The following is a 26,710-nucleotide window of genomic DNA, read 5'->3' on the forward strand; positions in this document are numbered from 1 at the left end:
CCTGGTCCTCTTTGCTCCCAGTGCTTTGCATCTTTTCCTTGCCCTTCTTGGTTTGGAGAAGTTACTTTCAAAAGTGAGAGAAAGTGAGAGAGACTTGTGTTTACTGTATTTTGTTTAAGGCGATGTCTTCAATTTCTGTCTATTTTACTATTAAAAAAACCAGTCTCTCTCTCCCTCTTCCCCCACCTGTGTGTATGCTGTGTGTGTGTGTTGTGTGTGTCTTATCACACACACATTTTCTTCCTATATGTTAATGGACACTTAGACCACCCTGTCGTGACTGGGATGAAGTGTGGCACAGTGAATGTGGGTGTGCTTTCTGTCTTCTGTACTCGGGCTTTGATTCCTTTCCGTTCACCCACGAAGAAAATAGATCCATAGGAATCCCATGTGGACTGCTTTGAAAAGCATCTCTATTGGTCTTAGCAACAACTGGGAATACACACATCCTCACCAACAGGGTATGAATTCCTTATCTGTACAATCCTCACCAACATTTGTTAATTTGTTTTTATTTTGATAATTCCCATTCTACCTGGGGCAAAAAGTTACTTCACTGTAGTTTTGGTTTCTATTTCTTGGTCCTTCCAACACATGGGATGTGCTACCAGGCCAACTAAGCCGAGGTTAGTTTCAGTCCTGTCATTGAGCTTAAATGCATTAGTGTTCACGACAGACTGTTTATTCTTCACCTTGTCACTTGTATCACGGGGGCTGTTTTTGGTGAGGGGAAGTCAGGTTCTTAAGCCTTAAGAGAATGCCCTTGTGCTGTAAAATGCAGGCAGAATCTTTATATTATCTTTAATTTATCAAGAAGCAAAACCTAGCCACTCAGCTGAGTGCGGACCTGCCTCAGTTCAGACTTCATGAGCTGTGTTCTCCACACAGGTTCACTTTAACCTGCAGCTTACAAAACCAAGCGCTTCGATAGATGGGCAGCCGGGAGCCGCTGTTAACAGGCCTTGTTCAAATGATAAGGAAAAGTAAGTACTCAACCAACAGAACAGCTTAGTGTTCTCCTCTTTGAAAGTCATTTTTAAGAAAGATTTCAGTGTTGAGTGTTTTGCCTGTATGTATACACAGGTGTACACATTTGTCAGGTTCCCACAGAGGTCAGAAGAGGATAGCAGGATCTCGTGCAACTGAAGTTAGAGGACTGTAAGCTGTCGTGTGAGTGCTAGGAACCCAACCCAGGCAGGCCTTCCTTCTCAAGGACTGCAAGTGTTGATGCTGCAGCATTTTTGTAGCACTTTAAAAGCCACATTAGAAAATGCTGGCAGTGTTTGAAAGCCTTGTATTTATCTATGACTGCCATTCTTGTTGAGAGCGGGTCTGACTCTGTGTCGCTGGCTGTCTTGAAACTCAGTGTGTAGACCAAGATGGCCTCAGACTCAAGAGAAATTGCTTGGCTCTGCCTCAAGTGCTGGGATTAAAGGTGTGCGCCACCAAGCCCAGCTTATCTAAGATATTTTATGTTGAAAATTTAGATTTTTAGCTTTGAAAAAGTGATTTCTCTTATGTGGTTTTAAGTTATAGGACTCCGCCCCCCTAGATAATATAGTAAAAGATTGTCTTATAAGTAAAGACTGCTTTTACAAGTATTTGGATCGGTACATAGAAGTCCCTTTTAAAGCTAGGCATGGTGGCACACACTTTTAATTCCACCATTCAAGTGGCAGAGACAGGTAGTTTTCTGTAAGTACAAAAGCCAAGGCTCCACTGGGAGACCCTGTCTCAGAGAGGGCTGCAGACATGGTTCAGTGGTGCTCCTCCAGAGGACCTGGGTTGGATTTCCACACCCATATGGCTGCTCACAAGCTCTGTAACTCATCTTCTGGCATCCATGTGCAGACATATATGCAGGCAAAACACCCACACACGTTAAAATAAACAAACATACGTGCAGTTTTTTAATGGTACTCTCAAATCAGTTATGTATTTTTCCTGTCACGTTACGTATGCCTTTGTTCTAATACGGTATGTTGTGGTATGTTGTATTGACTCCAATAAACTCAAGATAATATTCTCAGTATATAACTTGCTTTCTTTTGTATTTTCTCATCTCCTCATCTTTGCTGTGATATATATAATCTTACAGTACTCATAGAATTTATTCTTCTTGTAGTCTTTGTCCCAGTTTTAGTATGATGTTTGACCTTCACCAAGGGAGGACACAGGTATGGAGTTGTTCAGGCATCATATGATCACTTAGGTGGTCAAAAAATGTTGTACTAAGGTATTTTAGAACATTTTGATTTCTTGTCAACTAGGAACACTCAACAGAGAAAATGAACAATAAAGTGAAAATTAAGACGAAAATTATTTTTTTTAAGTGGTGAAACTTTAGGATTGGAATCCAAATACTTGAAGAGAAGAGAAGCTAGCATTCCTTTACGCGGACTTAGCCAGAATCTGTTGAGTGACTCAGGTGAGGAGACCTGTGACTGAGTGAGTGGAGTGGTACAGTGTGGATCATTACATGTGCTTAAAGCAGTGACATGCTACGTGCTTTGTCTCTTGCAGACCATCAGAAAGACGGCATGCTGGGAGCGTTCCAGCTATCTTCCAAACCCACCGTTCTCCCCTCCTCGTCTTCAGCCTACTTCCCTGGGCAGTTACCAAGTAGTTAATCCAACACCTTTTACTGCTCACCGACAGTTTAGGAATTCAAGTGATTTAACAGACTATTGATAACAAAATCAATTTTTTTCTGGTTCCTGTTAGGTCATTTGGATCCTTTATAATACTGCTGCCATTTACAAATTTAGGAAATTGATAAGGATGCTGAGTAAATGGTATTTTTTTTTCTGTGAACAAAACAGAATGTTTCAAAAAGTCACTGGATTGTATCAGATTCTTACCAGTTGGTCTGCTTAGGGACACTTTATCAAGATACACCTGCAGGGAATATAAACTGAAGACTTGTGATTCATTCGATCATTTTTATTGTAAAAAAAAAAAAATCTTAATCTGCCACCTGAGAGCTGGGAGAGCTTCCACCTGTGACCATTGAGCCTTACATTGACTTTACATTCAGTTCTCATACAACTTTCAAAGTTTTTTTTTTTTTTTTTTTTTTGAGACAGGGTCTATTATTATGTAGTTCAAGCTGTCCTGGAACTGGCTATGTATGTAGACCAGGCTGGCCTCAAACCCAGATCCACCTGCCTCTGTGTCCCAAGACCTAGGACTAAAGCTGTGTACCCACCAAGCCTGAGTTACACAATATATTTGGTTTATAATTTCTCCTCCCAGATGGTCTCCAGTTTCCTACCCACCCAATTTTATGTTCTTTCTCCCTTAAAAAAGAAAATAAAAATAACCAATCAGTAAGATAAAAATATCAAACCAGCCGGGCAGTGGTGGCGCACGCCTTTAATCCCAGCACTCGGGAGGCAGAGGCAGGCGGATTTCTGAGTTGGAGGCCAGCCTGGTCTACAGAGTGAGTTCCAGGACAGCCAGGGCTGTACAGAGAGACCCTGTCTCGAACCCCCTTCCCCCCCCCCAAAAAAAAAATCAAACCCAAAACAGTGTATTCGACCTTGTGCTAGTCAAGTCCTGGGTATGGGCATTTGGAGTTTGGTTGATGTACCTAGTGACACTCTTAAGGATTTTGAGTGAAATTAAGTATTCATAGTGAGTAAATCATTTTCTCTGAAATAATTTTTATATAAAAATCATTGGGACAGTGTATTTACATGACTGAAGTGCTTTAGTCATCTGGGCATTCCATAAAGATCATCAGTGTAATAACACCATAAAAGTTCATGGGACTTTTTATAATATTAAAATTTGTCATCAGTGTTAATAAAGCAGGAGGAGAGTTAACTATTGGAAATTACAACTTCCTCACTATTAAAAACTTCCAAGAACTATTCCTTTGAAATTAAGTAGTTTTAAAAAACAAAATGAAACAAAAAACCAAAAACAACCCTCTATAATCTTAGAGGTCTAATTTTGTTTTCTTGTTGACAACCACCCAAAGGAAATTAAAATTCCAAGACCCCAAAAATCTTATCTGTAAAATGTTAACAATCATGTGATATTTTAAGTTTCAAGGGGCTGAAGAGATGGCTTAGTGATGATCGGCACTAGCTACTCTTTTCAGAGGATGTGGGTTCTAATCCCAGCACCCACATGACAGCTCACAATTTTGTCACCCAGAGTGCATCAGGCATGCATGTGGTTTCTAGGCAAAACATTTATACACATTTTTTTTCAAGTACTTTACACTGTTGCAGACATTTTGAGACAGTGACGTAGAATCTTTAGCCTCACTTTCAGGATGATGGCTATTGCTAGCTGTCTTCAACGAGGGCTGTTATCACAGTTCAGTGATGGGAAGAATATTGCTATAACTACTTGAAAGCACTTATTCTGGAAAGAAGTCTCTCTATGCAGCACAGGACTGTTGTAAATACTATAGAATAAACCTAAGAGCTATGGCAGCCTTTGGAAAGGGATACAAGACATATATAGCTTTTTAGAAGAGATACCCTCCCCTTACTATTTATAAACCTGTTTCCACGATAGGACAGCTCATTTCCACGCAGGGTGTTGGTGACCTGTCTCTGTGCTAAGTGTCCACACACACAGATAGCGCCAACTCTCTGCTCTACCTCTTCTGCTTTTGTCTGAAATTGTTTTGTGTTGTATAACTGTACATGTGTTAACCATCAGAATGTTGCTTTTTGCTATTTCTGAAAGCTGTGACCTTTGTCAATAAAGCACTGAGGCTTGAGCGTTTTATATGCAAGAAGCATGTTTAGGAAATAAAAGACTAACTGTGCTTAGGAAATCAAGCATTTCCGGTTGACCTACACACTTCGTTATTTTTATCTTCAGGCTTTTTGTTTTGTTTTTGGTGAGGTGAGGTGAGGGCAGCAAATGGATTGCAGAAGGTAAGTTAAGGTAAGAGGATTTGTTACTGTAACAAAGCCTAAACCGGCCTTACAGGGAGGGACTCACAGATCAAGACCTTTTTAAAAAGAAAAAAATCATTAAAATATTTAATTTTATTAACAGAATATTTACATTTGAGACCTTATTTAATCATAGTGAATGCTCCAAGTTTAAAAAGCATTAGGCAGTAACCACACACAAGATGAAAACAGTGTAAACTATACAATACTTTATGTACATTTTTACAAAGTAACACTTTTTTAAATAATATAACTGGACACAAAAATATACACTTTAGAGAAATTCACATCAGTAATTGTATAAAGCTCTCTTCTAGGGTCCTGAAAATTTAGGACAAACATTAGCTCTGTAAATAAAGTGTTACTGTGACAGTCCTGAAAGGCCACTATATATATTTATCTACATATAGATATCACATTGACATTTTCAAGGCTACCAGCTTTACTATATAATTTTTAGATTATGTATTCAAGTGTTGAGGTCCTTATGATTATGCAAATATCAAAAGAATAGTGGTATAAGAAGCAGAACAGATTTAAACAGATTGAGCCAGATGGCTAGGCTCTGACCACCCCAATTTGAATTCTAAGTGGCTGATCTTTTCATTCTTCAGAACAGCCGTGAATAATGCTTTAAATAAAATTATGGCAAACAAGCTTGAAACATGATTCTGGTTTTCTACAATTTTCACAAGTTCTTTTAAATGCAAACAATTCTTTACCATTTCTTTTCTAGTGCATCTGCATTAAGGCTTTGAATTATTTGACCCAAGATTTTACAATGACTCAGGTTTTACAAGGTTAAAGCAAACAGGTCCATAACCATCCTGCCTAGTGTCGCTGAGTCAGCACGAGCAGGTAAAGGCTCAACACCTAAGGAAATGGCAGAGACGGAGTTACAGATAGAGCTTTAATTAAAGATGTGTAATAAAACAGTTTAGTGGCAAGAGAGTGGTGCTAATATAAACAAAAGGTTTCTTTTTGAAAGAAAGTGTAACATCTTTGGAAAACTGTCCGGTTCTTTCTTTAGTTCCCACGGAGTTCATGCAAGTATTTCTTAAGACAGTCTTAAAGTACACTGCAGATGGAAATGGAATGTACATCCAGAGCTACAGGTGAAAACTAAGACCTGGGTGCTGCGAGAGAGAGAAGTCTTCCTGATTTCCGTCACACATTCGTGTCCTGGAGTAAAGGTTCTTTGGCCTCTCCTGGCGCTTGTGTACTGTGAGGATGGCTGTGACTGCCACAGTGCTTCCTCCAACTGCTGGACCTTAAACTTAAATTAGTGTGTTCCGGAATAAACAAGGCAACGAGCAGAGCCAGCAGTACCGAACAGGCTCCAAAGAGGAAAGGGGGACCAGGGATGATGGAATTCTGAGGAAGAAACAATAGTTAATGTTTTTTGCACAAATACTCCCCCCAGCCCCCGTCCCCAGCCTCCAATGTCTCAGCAACTGTCTGCTCAGATTTTCTTTTTTTTTTTTTAAAGTCAATGCCTTTATTGAAGCAATAGCTATAAAATCACTTTTCAGGAGAAAAGGTATTTTTATTCTTATTGTAAAATCCTGCCAACAAAAAAATGGCAAAGTGGGCTGGAAAGATAGTTCAGTGGTTAAGAGCGCTGACTGCTCTTCCAGAGGTCCTGAGTTCAATTACAGGCAACCACATGGTGGCTAACAACCATCTGTAATGGGATCTGATGCCCTCTTCTGGTGTGTCTGAGGACAACAATGTGTACTCAAACCTTTAAAAACAAAAATCAAAAACTGGCAAAGTAACTTGGATAACTGTGGGTGGCTTTTAGCACAGAGCCTAAACTACACATGTTAATAATACACCTGTAGAATCGTGTTTCAAAAATAAATACAATGCCACTAACCACAAAAATAAAACATTTTAGCCCAAATCATATTCATTGTGGGCAAAACCCTACAGAAACCCTGTTTCTGTTGTATATGGCCCACAAAATTAAATAGGCTTGCCTGGGGTTCAATTCTTGCTTAATCGAGAAAACTGCAGAGATGTTAGTATTGGCTCAGTGGTCCATGTGGTTTGGGGTTGGTAATTTCAGTTGGGAAATAAAGCAAGCAAGTCAACAAATGTCCACCGTGCGTACATTCCATGTGGCCATAGATGGCAGCTGCCCAGCACTCCAGAAGTCAGAAGGAAAGAAAGTAGCAGGGTGGAATGGAGATGTGGCTGCCATGCCATTAGGCACAAATTGACAAAATGTGGTTTCAGGTGATTTTTTCATTTTAGTTTTTGCAAGATGATACTCGGGAAGAATAGTCTCTTAGGCTTTAGTTATTTTTTTTTTTAAGATTTATTCATTATTATATGTAAGTACTGTAGCTATCTTCAGATACCCCAAAAAAGAGGGTATCAGATCTCATTACAGATGGTTGTAAGCCACTGTGGTTGCTGGGAATTGAACTCAGGACCTTCGGAAGAGCAGTCAGTGCTCTTAACCACTGAGCCACCTCTCCAGCCCCAGGCTTTAGTTTTTAAGATTACTTAAGGCCTATTCATGCTAGAAAGTTTTACACAAAAGCTTTTGTTTTCAAAAATATCCTTTAATCCAGCCAAATAAATAGAGTATGTGAATGAAGAATTACCTGTTCAAAGTGATGCTGAGGGCTTGTGTTTGTCCCCAGGTCTGTCCCTGTGATTGGCAGTTCTTTAAGTTCCACATGGAATATGTAGAAAATGAACCCATAAAGGGCTGGTCCCAGACCATTGCACAATCCTCTGATCCCTGTTATCATCCCTTGAACAACACCTACAACATGTTTAAAACAACCACTCAGCACGTTATCCTTTCCTACTCTTTAAAAACAGCAAATGTGAAATCAATCGAAATGGAGATTCTTAACAGCAACTTACTCTAATGGTATTAAATGCTACTGAGACGCCATCAGTAGTTACTGCCCTATGCAAATGCAGGCCCAGGCATAACATAAGTCTAGGTAGCAAAAGCACTTGGCTCTTGGCAGTAAATCAGTCAGGAACTAAGTAAATTAAAAACTGTAAATTAAACACACTAAAAGCCATCAAACACAGTTTGCTACTACTGAGTGATTCTCAATTTCTCTCGGATCATCTTTGTAAATGAAATTGCAAGCTTTTTTTACCACAGGCTTTTCCTTCCTCATTTTACTAAATGACTGCCACTGTGCTACAACCCTCTTCTCTCTCCAAGCCAGGGAATTGTAGAGGGTTACGATGAGCCCTGAAGTACCTATCACAATAGCCCAACAGCAGTGAACCTCAATAGTAAATTAGGACATGAATGGACAGTGTTCTCACAGGCCTGCATGCTGAATGCTCCATGCTACTTGGAGTGCTACTTGTGAGGCCCTGGAATCAGAATGCTTCCGGTGAGTCCTTGGAGGGATGAATATCTTGTCCCTGGCTTCATCCCATCTACTCCCTGTCAACCAATATGATTAGTAGCTTCTACCACATGCCTCTACTGACATCTTCCTTCCTCTGGACCAACAATGAAACCAAGCCACCATGGACTGGACTCTCTGGACCCAGAGGCCCATATAAATCCTTTAAGATGTTTGTTGGGCACTTTGTCACGATGAAAAAGCCACAAACAGCCAAACATTCGATATTTAAGAAAGGACAAGTGACTAATGGCCACTGGCAATGAGTATCTCAGAACCTGCTTTAGCACAGGCAGCAAACTTAGAACATTATAAAGATACACTAGTTTAGTACTTAGGCAAGAGAAAAACAGATATAATGATATATTCTTTTAAGTGACTTAACAGAACTCCGCTCCACTCACCCTGTTGATCCGCGTCAGCAGTCCGTGAAACAAGGGCGCTAACAGCTGGAAAGGTGATGCTAGACATGGCTGCCACTGCCCCAGCAGCCCACATCATCCTGTGATCAAAGCAGCGAGACCAACGTTACTATTGCTTCTCCATTTTCCTGTCAAATCATACCAAGTCATCCTGACTGTGCAATGGCTGTGTGCGTTCTCTCTTCCTCTAAGTGGCTCTGGGCTAGTCAGTTAAAGGTGTAGCTCAGGTACTATGGGAGCAGCAACTACTTGTTCACAAAAAAAGTGTACTTTGTTGTACAATTGGGTTGTTCCAACCATAATGTGGAATATTCTTTGTGTTGGAAGATGAGAAGTTGAGTATTATACATAAAATTAATAAAGAAACATCAAGTGTATTTAAATGCAAGTCAGCGGTCTTCTAAAGTTCCCATGGCTTTGTGATTCACTGTAAAGGTCACTGGTTGACTGTAATGTCAGGAATATGGAGGGTACATAAGCTGGATGCCCCTGTCTTGTGGGGAAGAAATATTTCAGGTTTGTGGGCACCTATGCAAAGGCTAGACTGGAAAATAAATTACCCACTGAAACACATTCTCCGTGTTTACTAATATCCAAATCCAAAGAGGAGCTGGGCAACCTATCCCCAATCGTCCTGCAGGACAGCACCCTGTACGCAAAGCTGAGCTGAGTGCTGAGGCCAGGGGGAAGTAAGCGACTGCTCGCTCCCACTTGTCAGTGAACAACACTGGCTTTTGTTTTGCTTTTCTTAACCAGGAAAACAAAATATGTAATAAGCTGTCAGGGCTTTGTTGGCACAGAGTGCTGTGCTGTTTCCTAGTAACAAACTGATTAGATTAAATGCTCCTTAGAGATTTGATAGCTTAATAATCTCAGGGAGAAAAAGCCAGTGTGTAGCCTTCAGCCACTCTTGGATATATAAATATATGGGAAATTGTACTATGCATGCTTAAAGTGCAGCAAGAAACAGATTCAAGTCAATAGCTTAGCAAGGCTGGGGCTGGGTGTGTCATGTTTACCGGTAGAACTGCACTTGTGAGGGGGAGGGAGCCTTAGCTAAAGAAAAGACGGAAAGGGAGCAAGCCCCAGAACCCTTTTCATGGGGAGATGGCTGTGGGTAGGCTGCCCATGCCCCTGTAGGTGGCCCCACTTCCAGGCCAGGCTCACGAGGTCAGCACTGTTTTGGACTCTGGGTTAAGTTCACACACACCACATGTCTATGACGTTGGGACAAAGGTGTGTTGTGGAGCTGGAAAAGGATCGGGAAGCAGGTGGTAGTGGGCTGACAAATTATATCATACAAATAAAACTTCCAAAGAATATAGAAGAATTATAACATCCCAACATTTATACCTACCAAGGTTCGGAACCAAAGCCGTACCATGCCAGCTGCAATATTTGAAATCCCAGACCCAGTAAGATGGTGTTCTTATTTCCAATTGACCTCATGAGTAAACTCAAGACTATGGTCTGAAAGACAAACACAGTTATCACAAAAGAGTTTTGTTTTTCCTCTCTTTTAAAAAACTTGCATTTATTTATTTTCAGGAACTGATTTTCTCCCTGATGGCAAGTACCTTTACCTACAGAGCCATCTTGCTGGCCCATGTCACAAAGTCTTTAAAAAGAGACAAGAAAAAGTGTTTCTTTCCTCTAATGAAGTAGCTTTTAACCCACGTGCAGAGTCAGCGCTAGAAAGCTCCAGTCACACTTTCTATCTCCTTACTTAACACCTACAGAGGCCCACACTGACAAACACCTCCGGGCTCCTGATGGAGAGGACCATCATCTAACAGCCTGAAGGAAATCCAAAGCCACGTGAGCCCTGTGGTGCTCTGAATGAGAACGGCCCCCTTCAATCATCTGTTTTCAATACTTGGCCCCAATATTGGTGGAACTGTTTGAAAAATATTAGGTATGGCCTTGTTGGAGGGGGATGCCACTGGATGTGGGCTTTGGGACCTCAAACACCCCACTGTTCTCAGCACTCTGCTCCTGCATGTGGACCAATCAAGCTCTCAGTACTGCTTCAGCATCAGCCTATTTAGCAGATGCCATGTCCCCACCAGCTTCTATGTTCTGGAACTGTTAACCACAGACTCAACTTTCTATAAATTGGCATGGTCATAGTGTCTCATCACAGAAATACAAAAGAAACAAAGATATACCTCAATGCTATCCTATGGCCGCATAAACTTCATCTAAGCCTGCTGTTGAAATTGTGAGGATTCTATGAACTATGAAGTAAGATTCAGGCAATTTATATTTAAGAGCACAGAGTTTGTAAAGACATGATGGGCACAATCTTTGAGATCTTGGATGAATCCACTTCAGTTTTTTTCTTACCAAGTAGAACTAACAGCAGCAAGTTCAGAATTCAATACTGGATGATGAAATGAATCATATGAAGTGCTTAGAGTTGTGCCTAGCACATAGGAAGCATCTCATAAATGGCTTTATCGGTAGATGGACATTCCCATTGTTCTAACGTACATGAAATTCAGCAGGGATTAGGTAGGGCATCAAAACTAACTTTGCTACTCTAACTACTGTGGAACATGCGCACAAAATGACTAAGTCTGTAGAAGCGGTACCCAAATCACTCTCATTACTTCCTGACACATCAGATAATTAGAATGAAAGTTGAAATTTAATCATTTAACTTTTTATGAGGTTTGGTGACAAAAGCAAAACTTCTTTTACAGCTAGGTGTGTGGTGACTCAGGTCTCTAGCCTGAGGCTAGTCAGGAGAACTGACCTATGTTTGAGGCCAGCCTAGGCTACAGCTGAGTTCTAGGTTAGCATGAGTTAGAATCTCTGAGTCCTTGCCTCAAAAAAAGATTCCTAGAAGGATTTTCAAATGAGAACCCATGACCACTGGACCAGACTCCTAGAAACATCTGAAGACTCAGCTTTCTTCTCTAAGACTCTGGTAGAAGTGCACAGCATACAGGACAAAGTCCCTGGGCCTGTCCACCTTGTGGGATTAGACTCTGGTAGCCACGCCACAAAATGCCCCACCCAGTAGCTTGCCAGGATAAGATCAATTCACGGGGAAAAAAAAAAAACTGGATAAAGCTAGTATTTCACATGTATGAGAAAATTTCAACTTTTATTTCCTCTAATAAGATTTTGGGTATGCTCCATCCACTTCCTTATACTGTGGGTAGACAGTATTACACGTGACAACTTACATATTAGGACGACTAGAATTTGTAAACTCCAAACTGCTAAGTCTTAGAGCTATAAATCCAGCATCCCACAAGAACTTGTGAAACTTGTTTGTCATAAGGAGTCACTTCCCTTGCCTCTGGCAAAGGGACAAGTGGCTCACTGGCCTCCTGGCTCCTCAGTCCTATTCACAAGTATCCTGTGCCCTCCTTTCTCTCCTCCTCACACCCACTGCCTCCTAGTCTCTCGTTAGTCCCGATTCCTAGCCTCTGCCCTGGTCTCTTCCAAACGCCCTTGGCTGTTCTCTCGTACCTGCAATAAAGACTTTCTCCTAGTGAATAGTCATAGTTTCTTCACTACACCCTCTTACGTTCTGGGAAAGTGCACTCAAGGCCATCCCTAAACATAGTACTTACACCTCAAAAGTCCTGCTTCCTCTTAAGACTCTAGGGCAGTGGCTCTCAGCCTCATGTTGTGCTGATCCCCAACCTTATCCATCTGTTTTTGTTGCTACTTTATAACTTTAATCTTGCTGCTATAACTTATAATGTAAACAGCTGATCTGTGACCCCATGGGGTCATGGCCCACGCGCTGAGAGCCTCTGCTCTAGGGGCTCACAGGGTAGAAAGCAGGCCCTCGGCATTGGTGCCCCCAGAGTGATATGCCCTGCTAAAAGACAATCACCTTGATGAAATCCCCTCAGCCTGAGGCAGGCACCCAGCTGAAGGGCCAGCTCTGGGCACAAGCGTGCACTCTTCCGGGATGTGAGGCTCAGGAAGCTGACACTTCCCAAAGGAGATCCCAGCTACCAACAAAGCCTCTTATAAAACAACACCTACGGCCCATCACTCAACCCAACCGGCTAATACTGCTAATTTATGACCTTTCTCAATTTAAAAAGCCAGGACCAAGAAATCCTAATTCAGGAATGAGTTCAGTAAGAAAGACCCTGGGAACACACACACACACGCACGCACAACAACAATACTTCTCCTTGTGTATTGCTAGCCTGTTTACCTTGTAAGTGGGAGCCAAAGGTAAATGTACTTTTTTAAGGGAACTAGAAGTCACTCAGAAACAGAATCCAGAAATACTGGTCACCTCCCTTCCTGGGGCCACATCCTGTGTATAATCACTAAGTCAGACTCTGTAAGAATCTCTCACACCCAAAGACTAAAAGACCCACTGTGACAACAATCCCTGTTTACCTGCTGGCCTTCCACGAGCCCCCTGGAATTTACTCCCTAGCCCTTTTCCCCTTACCCACACCAGCAGTGCCAGACAGGCCTCTCTGCTTTCTTATTCACGCACCAGGAGCACTCTCACCCTTGGGGCATTAATCTCAATATTCAGCAACTTAGAATTCTCCTCAGCTATATCTGTACATCCTTGACCAGATGCCACCTTGTATATAAGTACTCCTCAAATTACCCCTACCCATAAAACCCTATTCAAGTTTCTCCACCACTTCCTGTTCCTTAAAGTTATGTCAGCAACATAAACAAAGTTTCCAATTGACCCATCCAATCTGTCTCATTCCCTAGAATACAGTCTGGATAGCAGGAATCATCTGCAGCTTAACCAGGGTCTGTCAGTACTGTGACCTCCAGTAACTATTTGAAGAGTAAATTCACAGAGCAAGGAGTCCTGACAGGAATCAATAAACGGTCATGACAGGTACAATAAACTATATGTACCCATCCAAAACTCTCATCAATTACTAGCTCTGCTAGCAAGTTTTTAACTCTACAGATCAGACTTGTTTCTAGCCAGGCATGGTGGCAGAGGCCTTTAGTCCCAACACTTGGGAGGCAGGAGGATCTCTGTGACTTTGAGGCCAGCTTGGTCTACATAGTAACTTCTTAAAAGAGTTAGAACTACTTACTTAGAGAGAGCCTGTCTCAAACAAACAAAAAAAGGTCTCACCAAAATGCCTGTCTTAATTAGGGTTTTACTGCTGTGAACAGACACCATAGCCAAGGCAACTCTTATAAGAACAACATTTAACTGGGGCTGGCCTACAGATTCAGAGGTTCAGTCCATTATCAAGGAGGGAGCATGGCAGCATCCAGGCAGGCATGGTGCAAGAGGAGCTCAGAGTTCTACATCTTCTTTATCTAAGATTGGCTTCCAAACTGCTAGGAGGAGGGGCTTAAAGCCCACGCCTACAATGACACACTTCCTACACCAAGGCCACACCTCCTATAGCACCAAGCATATTCAAAGTAGCACAAGGCCTTTACTGAGTAAAACCTCATTTGGATGACATCAGTTTAACTAAAGCAGAAACTCACCTGTGCAATAATGGACAGAATGCCAAGGACTGCTATGAAGGCTGCCACACTTTCTGGGGAAAATTTCATTATCTAGAAGGTTTCCAAAACAAGTAAAATTAATGAAAAAGGAAGCACAGCACATATATACTCATGTAACACTAGTACATGTACGATTAAATGGCTAGAAAAATGACTATTGACAACTTTTCATTCTAATTTTAATCATACACATTTTTCCTTCAGGAAAAAAATGGCTTATCATATTTAAAATACCTTCTTATATATAATAGACCTCTTTTATTTGGCCATAACTAAGCTATCAAGCACCCAAAACCATTTTAAAAATAAGTACAACATGAGGTCCTGGTTTCACCTCCAGTACCAAGGATGGGGAGCATAAGGCGGCCGTGTGGCGGAGGTTAAGCTCTTGTTGGCCATTCGTTTATAAACGTGTTGTGGGGCAGTTCTACAGTCACCTGGGAAGAGAGAACCTCTACTTAAAGCTTTCATCAGCCTGGCCTCTAGGCGAGTGTGTGGGGACATTTCCTTGACTCTTGACTGATGGAGGAGGGCCCTGCACACCATAGATGGTACCACTCTGGAGCACGCGGTCCTGGAAGGAGCAAGCAGAAAGCAGCATTCCTCCATAGTGTCTGCTTCACTTCCTGCTTCCAGGTTTCTGCCCTGATTCCCTCCAAAGATGGGACTGTACATGGAATATAAGCTAAATAATCCTTTCTTGCCTGAGTTGCTTGTGGTGAGTGTTTTATCACAGCAATAGAAGGCAAACTAGGACAAGTATTCATTTTAAAGATGACCACAGCTCCTGTTTTTACAGCGCTCAACATGACAAGCTTGCTTTGGTAGGACGGCCTTACCTGTCTGAGGTATAAGAAGAAGCTGGAGTACTGGCCGGCTTCAGGTAGGTAGGAGAGAAACACCGTGATACAGATCAGCAGCACTATGGAGTCTTGGCCCACTTTTTTTAAAGACTAGAACAGGAGAAACACAACACATGCTCACATCAAAACCTCACGCTTACAACTAGTTCTCTTTTTTTTCATCCTACTCAAACTAGTCTGAAAAATATTTCAAAGTGTTAAAATGTTTTTTGGTTTTTTGAATTCCTTTTGGTGGTGCATGCTTCTATTTGCAGAACTAAAGAGGCTGATACAGAGTGATCTCCAATAACAGGCCACCTTGGGCTGCATAGCAAGACCCTGTTAATAATAAATATACAGATAAACTTTAAGATGCCCCCCGGCCCCCAAGCATCCAGAGAGAAGTATCTATCTGCATCCCACTGAGTCAGGTATTCTCTTTTGCCAAGGGAAAACTTACTGCAAAGGGGTCAGCCTGTTCCCATGAAATGGGAGCTCCCCACGATGCTGGCCGCATCTTCTCAGGCAATGACTCTGGCACAGCAACAAGGATAAAACAGATGTCTAGCAGAGCTATTGCTGTAGCAAGGACCACCACTAAGCTGTCCCCATACACTCGTCCAAGGTAAGCTCCAATTGCAGGGCTGGTAACTAAGCTGGCAGCGAACGTAGCAGAAACCTACAATCAAGAACAGAGAAGGGGTTTATGTGGGGCTCCCCTGTCAACACCCATCCTGCTCTGCAAGCCAGGCGCAACTGTACTCTTCCTGTGCTCCCTCGCAGGAAGGTCAGCACATCGGCTTCTTGCTTAAGGAGATGATCCAGCCTCTCAAACTTCCTTTTAAACTTTGGAGCCTTTTGTGTGAGTATATCCTAAAGACCAACTCATAGGAGAACAGACCTACAAGCCAACAAGGAACTGAAAGGTGACTGGCTGGGGAAGTGAGGAGCCCAGAGCCCATGAACAACACACCCTTCCTGCCCTATGCTGTCCTCAGCACTGTATCCATCCCTTGCACTCTCTATAAACAGTCTCAAATCATTCACTGCTGTAAGGGAATCAATTTCACTGTGAGTTTTCTCATCAAAATTAAATAGATAATTAAATGTTTATGATGATACATATTTAGGGCTAGCTGAAATCAGACTTAGAGACTTTTAACAGAAGGACCAGGAAGAGCAAAAATACCTGTCACTGAGACCTTCTTTCGACCTCTAAAGAGGTGTGGACAAGCCTAGCAGAGGCAAAGATTAGAGAGAACCCAGTAACCCCAGACAAAGCTGGCTCACCACACAGTGAGCTGCAAATCAGCAGATGTGAAAGCAGATAACGCCTAATCAAAACCATGGTCTTCAGAAGGAACTAGAAATTAGAGCCAGGATTGCTAACTGCCTATCTAGAGTGAGGCCCTATGTTCACTCCAGTATTCAGAGAAAAAAGAAAGAAGAAATGAAAATGGAAACTTTACTGTTTCTATGCCATTTTGGCTTTTGAATGTAGCTAATCAACACAATAGTGTTTATTTGCAACTTTATGAATAATGATTAAAATGAATCCAGGTATTTTTTTAAACATTCACTCATGTATGTATGTATGTATGTATGTATGTATGTATGTATGTATGCATGCATAGAAGTCAGAGGACAACTTGTCACAGTTGGTTCTCTACATTTTACTATGTGGGACCCAGGAATCAAGCTCAGACCATCACCCCTTCTCATCTTTACTGGTAACACCCTCATAAATATAAAATAAAATGGAAACAAAAACAAAAAACAAAACCTACAAGCTGCTATTTGAGGGTCCTGTGTCTCTCACAATTAAATTTTTAAAAAGCTGTATCTTTTAACCCAAGCATCCATCAAGAGGCATTCACCTCTTAATTAACAAAATGTAGTTTGTCCCAAACACGAAAACACTACACAGCAACTTGGATAGATCGGGTAATCTCAAGAGTGCACTTAGCCGAAAGATCCTAGACATAAAAAGACTGACTTATACTATGCAATTTGTATGAAATGTCTACAAAGGCAAAAGCATGGAGACAGAGTGCAGCCTGCTGTCTGGCCTCAGGGTGTAGCGGATGATAAATGGGTCTGAATGTTCTTTGGGTCAATGGAGATATCCTAAAACCAGACAGCACGGTGTCTCATTATGGCGCCAGAGCACAGAGCAGGAGCTGCCACGCGTGGGGCAGAGGCGCTCACTTCCGCCATCACCCCAGGTGAGCTCACTTCTGCAATGCAGTCAAGGACACCAGAGCAGGCTCCCTCTGTGTTTTTCCCTCTCAATCCTGCCAGCCTGTGGCCATTTCTTTCGGGCAGAAAGGAGAGGACCACAAAGCTCACTTTCTCCTGTCTCTACAGCCACATCATCTCTGTGTCAGTGTCATTTGCTAGGCTATGCCTTTAAAGGTTGGAAATGCGTCAGTTGATCTCGGTCAAAACTATGAGGTGACCAAGCTGGAAAATTCTTTTTGTTGATTTTTCTTTTGAGTGCCTTACAACTCTGGCTGTCCTGGAAATTGCTCTGTAGACCAGGTTGGCCTTAAATTCAAAGATACCTGGGTCTGCCTCTGGCTCCTGGGACTAAAGATATGCACGACTAGCCTTGTGGAGTTTTGTCTGTCATGCCAGCGCAGGGGCAGCAGTAAGCCAGCCTGGGTATAGTAAAGCCCTCACTAAAAAAGAAAAAGGCTTTGGCTAGGAAAAAGTTAGTTACTTCAATATAACCGTAAGCTCCAACTGTATTGTCATGATAGTTGGACAACTCTACACGAAATGGATGGATTTAAGTGTACTTCAAGAAAACTGGTTTTCTAAAAACAAAAACATAACAAAACAAAAACCAACCATCACCAAAACAACAACAAAAACCCCACTGGCTATCAGCCTCATCATTACTTACAGGTTTAACCCCACAACTAAATCCACTAGTACTTTGTTTGAGTTTGCCCCTACATTTCTCCCTACCCTTCCTTTCCCAAATTCTTCCACCACCCTCGTTTTTTGCAATACCTTTGAATCAGAAATCATCTTTCAGGGAACTAAAGCTCAGGCAGCTACAACACCCAGTCCTTGTTTGTCACACATGCATCTCGGGTTTGCTCAAACTCCTCACTGCCCTACAGCTTTCTATTTAAGTAACAGTATAGGACTATGGTTCTGACAGTCATTTTATTCTTAGATTTGAAAGGAAATCAGACTGAACTACAATTAGTCACCATAAATATCAGCAAGCAACTGTCTGAGGACACTCTTTTCACCTTACGAGGTGTGTGTGCACGTGTGCAGGGCCGGTCCACCATGACACACATATGGAGGTCAGGAGAGCTGCAGAAGTCAGTTCTTTTCTACCATGTGGGTTCTGGAGATCCAAACCAGGTCATCAGACAGGCTAGCAAGCCCGTTTACATCGTCAGGCACGCCAGCAAGCCCGTTTACATGCTGAGCCACCTCTCTGGCTCTGGTTATTACACTTTTTTTTGGTTTTGTTTTTGTTTTTTGTTTTTTCAAGACAGGGTTTCTCTGTATAGCCCTGGCTGTCCTGGAACTCACTTTGTAGACCAGGCTGGCCTCGAACTCAGAAATCCGCCTGCCTCTGCCTCCCGAGTGCTGGGATTAAAGGCGTGCGCCTGGCTGGTTATTACGCTCTTAAAAGGAATTGTGTACACATACACACAGACACACAAAGCCTCAAAAAAGGTTTACCAAACCCTAAACTAAATGTTAGCCTCTTATATTTTATATTAATTCAATGAGTTATTAAATTAGTAATTTTATTTCCTTATTTTAGAATTCCATTAAAAATGATAACACAGATAGATAAACAATCATTTAAATTATGACAACACGTATAGATAGTTCCTGAATAGTAACTGTGAAAGCTTGTATGGTTCTAGATTTCTGCGTCTTGTTTAATTAGCCTAGATTAATTGACTGATATACATCAGTCTCCTTAATTCTGAGATTACAGACATGAACCATCACATCTCTGAAAAGACTTAAATGCAATCTAATGCGTGACTATAAGTGTACTTCTTGCAGAAAGGGACACTTACTACAGACATTTTACAGCAGACACAGAAGCCTGCCGGAAGGAAGAAGTATACATACCAGTCCGTAAGCCATACTCCTTTCATGCTCTTGAGTTATATCTGCTACATATGCAAATACCACAGAGAAGGTTACTGCAAAAACCCCAGAAACAGAGATAACAGCAAAGTACCACCTAAGAATGAAAGGCAAGCAAGAAAACCTGGTTAGTACACGCACCATCACTTAAAATGCTTCCCCTGCCTATTAGTTACAGTACGAACAACTCATTTCAGCCAGGAGCTTTCCAGGACAATGCATAAATGATCACATCTGTAAGTCCTAGGCCAGTTACTGCGAAAATGTATAGCTAGAAATGACCCTCCCTAGCAGCTCAGCCTCTCTAGAGAATTCAGCACTTAACATTAGACAGTATATACTGGTAACTCTCAATCTGATCAGTTAAACTGCCAAGGGCTTGACTGTTCTATAACAAACAACAATAAAATAAAAGCCAGTATGATTCACGCCTGCACACAGACAAGTCCCTGCATGCTTGTATACACAAGGTACATGTTTCCCTCCAGTTATTTTTGGCTCTCCAATTGTTGGCAAAACAAACTCTTTACACTGAAGGAACCTAAATGGCAGTGCTCATAAAATTAAGACAGCTACTATAAAGAAGAGACAGGTGGGAAGGTGGCTCATGGGTAACTAGCTTGCTGTATGAGCATGAAGAACTGGATGCAGGCCCTCAACCAGTACATATACATGAAAAGCTGGGCACGGAGGTGAGCCCTGTCACCGCAGCACTCGAGCATGGAGCGGGGGCTCAGCAGCCAGTCAAGTCTAGCATAAAAAGTGTGCTCTCTCGGCTTAGCGACTTTCTCCAAAATCAAGGTGGAGAAGTAATTGCCACTAATAAGGCCAGTATTAATCTGGCCTCCACCTTTAGTCATTAACATTCACACTACCATTTCATCAGGACTTTAGTGCTACTAAGTTTTCAATCATAGTCCTTTCCAAAATACATTTTTTGTTAGATTCCTTTGGTTAAGATTTCATTTGCATCTTCAGCATGTTCATCAAAGCCTTGAGTTTTAAAGCTGGCATTTAACCTATGAGAGAAGACCCTTTCACATATTTCCTAAGTATTTCTAGACACTCACTGGAAATATCTACGCCATGGAGTACAAAGAGCACTAGAGAAAAAAATGTACACAGACACATCCCTGCTGGTTGGGGCATTTGTTCTGTGTGTATGACCTTGCTCTCCTTTTCTCTAGGTGAAGAATAACACACATGCACTTTTGTTTGTTTTCTGCTTTTCAGGACAGGGTTTCTCTGTGTAGGCCTGGGTGTCCTGGAACTCAGCTCTGTAGAAAAGGTTGGCCTCAAACTTAAGAGATTCAACTTGCCTCTGCCTCCTGTGTGCAGGGACTAAGGGTGTATGCTGGAACAACCCCAGTTATAATCCTAATTTTTATTAGAGTGGCTGAGAATGTTCTTGTAATACAAGTATAGAGAAATCTGACAAAAGATATGTGTTCTGTAGGTAAGAGCAGGATTTAAAAGAAGGTGGTATTGAAGGCTGTGTGCCTGTAACCCAGCACTCTTTGTGACCCTGGGCAGGATTCAGAGATCAAGCCCAGTCTCTGCTACATAACAAGACCTTGCTGCAAAAACAAAGTAAAACAAAACAGATCACATCAAAAGCCAGCAAAGTTTGTAGTCACACTTTCCGTTGTTCACCTAAGGCTGATAAGACAGTGGGGGCTTCAGGAATGCTAAGGTGACTGTGAAGGGAGCGGAGACAGAGTGGAGTCTGGGTCGCTATAACTTACACTCAGGCTCAAGACTGCTGAACTCAAGAATCTTCCTGATATGAAAAGGAATAAACAGATTTTGAGCATTTATCATTTTGGGCTTTTTTTTTAAAGATTTATTTATGTATTTATTTTATGTGAGTACACTGTTGTTCTCTTCAGACACACCAGAAGAGGCCATTACAGATGTTTGTGAGCCACCATGTGGTTGCTGGGAATTGAACTCAGGACCTTCGGAAGAGCAGTCAGTGCTCTTAACCGCTGAGCCATCTCTCCAGCCCCATTTTGGGCTTTTTTTAATAAATCCATTCCTAATGAATATAGATAGGGATGAACTGTACAAAATCCCTACTTAAGAAAATACATGTCAGCACATCTCTCCAGTTTCTAAAGATTGCTTTGAAATCTGGGCCATGAAATTAAAAAGCACGTTTGCTTGCAGATCTCGATGCTTCTAACAACAGCATCTAATTGCAAACCCTCACCACATTATTCAGATATTGGGTTTCAGCCCCTTGAGCCTTCTTATCTGTGTCAAAGAAAAAAATACTAAGAATAAAATTAAATCTAAACAGCTAAGCCCAGGGTCTCAGAAAAGGACAAGAAATGAAGCAGCATTGGGAGAGCACCAGCAGACCTGGCTGCTTCACTGCAGAGGGGAGCACACTTACCACGGGCTGATCTTCATCAGAGGAATAGGGGCACACGTGAAAAACACTGTTAGCAGCAGGAAGGACTTTCGGCCCCAAACATCAGAAAGAGCACCAATAAGTGGGGCACTGAGGAATGACAACAAACCCTAGAAATCCAAATGGTAAAAAAAGGATTGATGCTCAATATGCATGAGCCAACAATCAACTCTTCTGCTGGAACAAAAAAACTTTATAGTAACTCTACTTCTAGGATAAATAAATCATTTAGTTTTAAATAAACAGTAATTTATTTCTTACCTACATACTGTTTTAAAATTTCTTTAGGTTGGCTAAGGAAATCATCTGTTGGCTTCTGCCTGAGTATTAACTATGAAACTACAGGAATGAAGCCAGCCATTCTGGAAGACTATCACAGGTTATCTGGTTTATACTGGGAAAAAGACTTTATAAGCAGACTACATGGATGAAGGGTTTGGGAGTAAATTTTTTCTTTCTCCCCACTCTCCTTAACACCAGGTTGTAATGTTGAAAGAGCACTAAAACCTCTTAAACGAGAATTCTAATATAAAAATAAGAAATATAAAGTCGGAGTCAAAGCTTATATAGAGCCCAGAGTCCAAAAAGAATTAACTAATAACTCAAATTATACTCTATCTAGTTATAAAAACTTTATTCCTCAGGGATACAATCAGCATACAAAACTATAAATATAAATACATGTGTGTACATGTGCACACACATAGAACTAACCATACCTTTACTCCTTGAATTAGGCCATTCATCAGAAATGTATGTTTAGGGAAGGTTTCATGCAATACCTAAGACAAAGAAAAAAGCCACATTACATTTTACTCTCGGTAAATTGTCCACGTTAACATTTTCAAACAACTCCTACCCTTGGCTTTTCTTTTTTTTCTTTTCTTCCTTCCTTCCTTTCTTCAAGATAGGGTTTCTCTGTGTCTCCCTGGCTGTCCTAGAACTTGTTCTGTAAAGCAGGCCGGCCTTGAATTCAGAGATCCACCTGCCTCTGCCTCCCAAGTGCTGGGATTAAAGGTGTGGGCCTCCTCCGCCAAGCTCAAACAACCTCTCATAATGCAGTCTAGTTTTATTTCATATGGATTTCCAGATTAGCATGGTGCTGTGGGCTCTCAGAGATGGAGCGACTGAGCTCGCTCGTCTGGCTTGGAAGCCAGCGCTTCTTCCACTCAGAACACTGCCTGTTCTGACATGGGGAGGCCACGAGAGAGAGGAAGAATGCCATTAAGCGTACTCAGGACATTTTGCAAGAACCAAGACATCTCCCCTTTCCTTTAGTTCCTCTTCTTGCCAATGACAAGAGACCTTGGAAAACATATTTTTTATAAATAAAAAATGAGAAACTTAGAGGAAACTGGAGGAGAGCTCTATGGTAGAGCATTGCCTGGCACAGACAAGGCCCTGCCTGGGATTTATACCCAGCGGAGATGAAAGATGAAAATAACAAGTAACTGTGAATTAAAGAAGCACATGAACGAGAAAAAGCATGTTTCTGGTTTTGTTTTTATACAACCTGGAGAGGAGTAGGAGGAAAGACCCCACCAGCATCTACCACTAAGTTGGCAACACTGCTAAGCAACTTACTATGCACAGGCAGCGCTCTCTTATTTGTTGGGAATAATAATTATCTAGTTTCAAAATCGCAAAGTTACAACTGGAGGTTTTAGAGTACGTGATTAGCATGCATGAGGCCCTACACTAATTCCAGGACAGGAAGGGAGGAAGTGAGTGAGCACTGCTAGCCTGAGGTATCTTTTTCTCGTCTTTTAAAGGGTTTTATTTGTGTATGTGTCACATGCTTGTTAGTATCTATGGGGGCCAGAAGAGAACGCTGGGTCTCCTGAAGCTGAAACTGCAGATGGTTTTGAACTGCCAGCAGAGGTGCTGGGAAACAAACTAGGGTCCTCTGATGAAGAGCAAGTCCTCTCAGCCATGAAGCTCTCTCGTCACTTCAGATGAGGTGACATCATCTGTTAGTTACAATAAAGGCCCAAGGAACTGAAGCAGGGACTCTGCACCACACTCAGGGTGTTTAACTTCAGCTTTATCAGGACCGGGAATAAACAGAGTTCAGAGGCAGAGCACTCATCAGCTTGCATGAGGAAGCCCTACACTCTTTTGTTCGATTTTACTATCGAAGCTTTAAGGCCTAGAAATTTTGGAAGCATCACTGAACAGATAACACATTATAATTGTCTCTATTTGACTTACTCTCATAATGGCAGAGGTAAAGGCCACCGAGAAGCTACACATTCTTGTCACGTCTCGACACACAGTGGGTAAGATTTCAGGAGAACCTTCCCATCAGACTTAACACAGTTCTATCCCATGACTCCAGCTCCTATGCAAGCTGAGGCAGGGGCTTACAGAGTTTATGGCAAGCCTGGGCAGCATAGTGATAACCCTTCAGGAGCTAGCGTGCGTGCACACCCCATACACACACCCCTACATTCTGAACAACTATGGATCCATTTTAGGTAAGTTAGCTCTACTTTTTAAAAAGAAAAGGACCTCTATCAAAATGCATTCAAACTAGCATTCTTATAGCTAAGTATATTACTGAGAGAGCTATCCTAGCTTTAAATAAATGACAGATTATAAAGAAAAACTACTTATTTGAAGATGATTATGGCCTGTGTATTCAAACCTTGTAACCTTGTAACCTTGTTAAACATCAATATTTTATACACAAAAAGCAATGATTATGTAGGTGTAGATAAATCTGCCATACAATATGGATTGTGAACATTTTTAGACTCTTGCAATCTACTTACATGGTCATTTGATTTTTTTTTAAATGAACAATCTTTAATGTCTCATGAGTATAAAATGATCAAGCTCATGACCACACATACAAGTAAGCGAAGTGTTTTAAATTTCTCTTCTCGGGGCCTGGAGAGAGAAATGGCTTCATGACTAAGCACTCCCGAGCTGCTCTTCTAGAGACTCAGAACTACCTGCAAACCCCGTTCCAGGAAACCTAATACCTCCGTGCGGGCACCAGGTGCGCGCGTGGTGGACATACATACAGGCAGGCAAAATACCCATACATGTCATTTCTTAAAAATTCTACCCTGAGCTTCTGTAAGCTGCTTGCGCCTCCCACACAGACTCCTCTATGTGTGGGAATGGCACTCAACTTTCTTTTCCTCACTGACTGAGGAAATTATCCATCACCTGAGCTGTTGGTTCAGGAAAACAGACCTCTATGATTCCAAATCTTGAAAAACATATGTAACATCACTTTTAGCCTTTGTAGATCGTGAGCTCAAATGAAACAAACTGACTTAGGAGAAGAGAGCTATGCAATTTACCTCAAAATAATTATGTTGAGTAATAAGGGCCCTGGATTTCACCTTCCTTAAACCAATCAGTGTAAAAATCCCTCCTCTCTCCCTACCGATCAGGGCGACCATGTCTCTGCTGGGACACACCCACACGTGTGCCACCACCCTAGGTCAGGGATACTTGCAAGAGATAACAAAAGCAGTAAGTACAGGCCACTTCTCAGGAAATGACCAGTTAGTGTCGGATAGCTATGGAAAGGGAAACAGGCCACCTTTTCTGCCATAGAAAACTAGTATGTACATTAAGGATTACTTACCACCAATGTGGGTGCTGTCAGTAGTCCCCAAGCAAAAAACTCCAAAAAGATGACAATAACCGCATGATACACACTAGGGGAGCCTATTCCTTGAGGCTGTAAAAGACAGGTTTTCAAAAGTTAAAAGTTAACAGTGTACTCCGGAATAACTCACAATGATGAAGATATTCAATACTTACTGAGTAAGAACATGCTACCTAACAATGGGGTATAGCTAGTCTAAACTGCAGTTTGGACTCTTTAACCAATTTTAGTCTTTCAGTTGAGGATCTGCATTCAAACAAACACCTAAGGTGTTTTGTCACAAAAAAGACAAGTTAACACACACACTGGTTAGAAATAAACTCCAGGGCGGAAAAGATGGCTCAGGTTAACAGCACTTGTTAAGTCTTCCAGATGACCTGGGTTTGACTCCCAGCACCCACACCCTCGTTAACAGCCATCTGTAACTCCAGTCCTAGGGGATCCAACACCCTCTTCTGGCTTCTGCAGGCACCAGGCACACATGCAGTGCAATACGCAAAAAATAAAAATAAAAATAAATAAATCCTTAAAAAAAAAAAGTGGATGTGTGTGGGAAGCAACTCCATTGCCCAGGAGGGCATTCGATGATGCTACACCTTGCACACTGCCTTAGGGATAACAATTAAATCCCTACCCCCTCTCTTTGTATCCTGTGGCATACCAGAGTGGCTAACACCTACAACCTGACTCTTACTGACAGTTATGTGGTTGCTAGGTGACTGAGGGTAGCCTACACTCTGCCCTGCACTAACAATGACTCAACTTACTGTTTCCAACTTTACAACAGAACAAAGGCAATACAGATTGAGAAGCAAGCAGGCAGCAAATTTTGACTTCTTTCCAGGGATTGTGATATACAACACAAAACTCTCGTGGCACTGAGCAGTGGCTGCAAGCCGGAGCTCCCAGCCAGCAGTGCAGTCCGGGGCTAAGGAAGGACCAGTGAATCCCCCAGCCACCCATACACTGGTGACACTGCCAAGAGCTCTGCTGACTCTCAGTGGTGCTGTGTGCTGTGAATGACGGTGCTTTCTGCTCTCACAGAGAAGTAACAGTTTAGTTACAGAAAAGAAAAACTTCTCTAAGTGTTCAATTTGTATACTTATTTTATATGCTTGTATATCCAGGGATGCATAAAAATTCCTCAGGAGAAAGGGCTCTCAAGTAGAAAGGTTTAAAGAACACTCATCCGATGCCCCCTTTCCATTCTCAGTGGGAAAGTGACAGTTATTCCACCAACTCCAGCAGCAAACTTAAACTTCAGTATGCCTACAAACTGAACACGTTAAACAAGACAAAACTGAAATTTACAAATCGTGACCTGAAGTCAAACAGTCATCAATATCTAGGATGGAGCCTAACTTTAGGACTGGTCTGTGTCTCACTCATTATTTTAAGATAATCTCTAACAAAACTATTTCACATAATGGACTTCCTATTTTATACCTTGAGAAGTCGACCCACTGT

General features: G+C 41.8%; 2 protein-coding genes across 9 annotated transcripts in view; one reads left to right on the top strand and one right to left on the bottom strand.

Moving 5' to 3' along the window:
* The window catches only part of Sass6 (SAS-6 centriolar assembly protein), a 36,049-nt gene extending 31,247 nt beyond the window's left edge, over positions 1 to 4,802 (top strand). For 3 of the 5 annotated variants that reach the window (NM_001289568.1, NM_028349.3, NM_001289571.1), the window contains 3 exons: positions 889 to 983; positions 2,334 to 2,428; positions 2,524 to 4,802. In NM_001289568.1, coding sequence (NP_001276497.1) covers positions 889 to 983; positions 2,334 to 2,428; positions 2,524 to 2,630 — 297 coding nt within the window. In that variant the 3' untranslated portion in view covers positions 2,631 to 4,802. The remainder of the gene's footprint in view (positions 1 to 888; positions 984 to 2,333; positions 2,429 to 2,523) is intronic. The other 2 variants (XM_006502140.4, XM_006502141.4) reach the window with 2 other exon arrangements.
* A 177-nt stretch (positions 4,803 to 4,979) lies between these two features.
* Mfsd14a (major facilitator superfamily domain containing 14A) overlaps positions 4,980 to 26,710 on the bottom strand; it is a 31,525-nt gene continuing 9,794 nt past the window's right edge. For 3 of the 4 annotated variants that reach the window (NM_008246.2, XM_006501030.1, XM_011240023.3), the window contains exons 2-12: positions 25,220 to 25,315; positions 22,335 to 22,397; positions 21,598 to 21,725; positions 19,182 to 19,296; positions 15,526 to 15,744; positions 15,063 to 15,176; positions 14,203 to 14,274; positions 10,094 to 10,206; positions 8,719 to 8,816; positions 7,538 to 7,701; positions 4,980 to 6,296 (exon numbers count right to left, since the gene is read on the bottom strand). In NM_008246.2, coding sequence (NP_032272.2) covers positions 6,090 to 6,296; positions 7,538 to 7,701; positions 8,719 to 8,816; positions 10,094 to 10,206; positions 14,203 to 14,274; positions 15,063 to 15,176; positions 15,526 to 15,744; positions 19,182 to 19,296; positions 21,598 to 21,725; positions 22,335 to 22,397; positions 25,220 to 25,315 — 1,389 coding nt within the window. In that variant the 3' untranslated portion in view covers positions 4,980 to 6,089. The remainder of the gene's footprint in view (positions 6,297 to 7,537; positions 7,702 to 8,718; positions 8,817 to 10,093; positions 10,207 to 14,202; positions 14,275 to 15,062; positions 15,177 to 15,525; positions 15,745 to 19,181; positions 19,297 to 21,597; positions 21,726 to 22,334; positions 22,398 to 25,219; positions 25,316 to 26,710) is intronic. The other variant, XM_006501031.3, reaches the window with a different exon arrangement.

The sequence above is a fragment of the Mus musculus genome, chromosome 3 (genome assembly GCF_000001635.26).
Source record: "Mus musculus strain C57BL/6J chromosome 3, GRCm38.p6 C57BL/6J".
Lineage (NCBI taxonomy): Eukaryota > Metazoa > Chordata > Mammalia > Rodentia > Muridae > Mus > Mus musculus.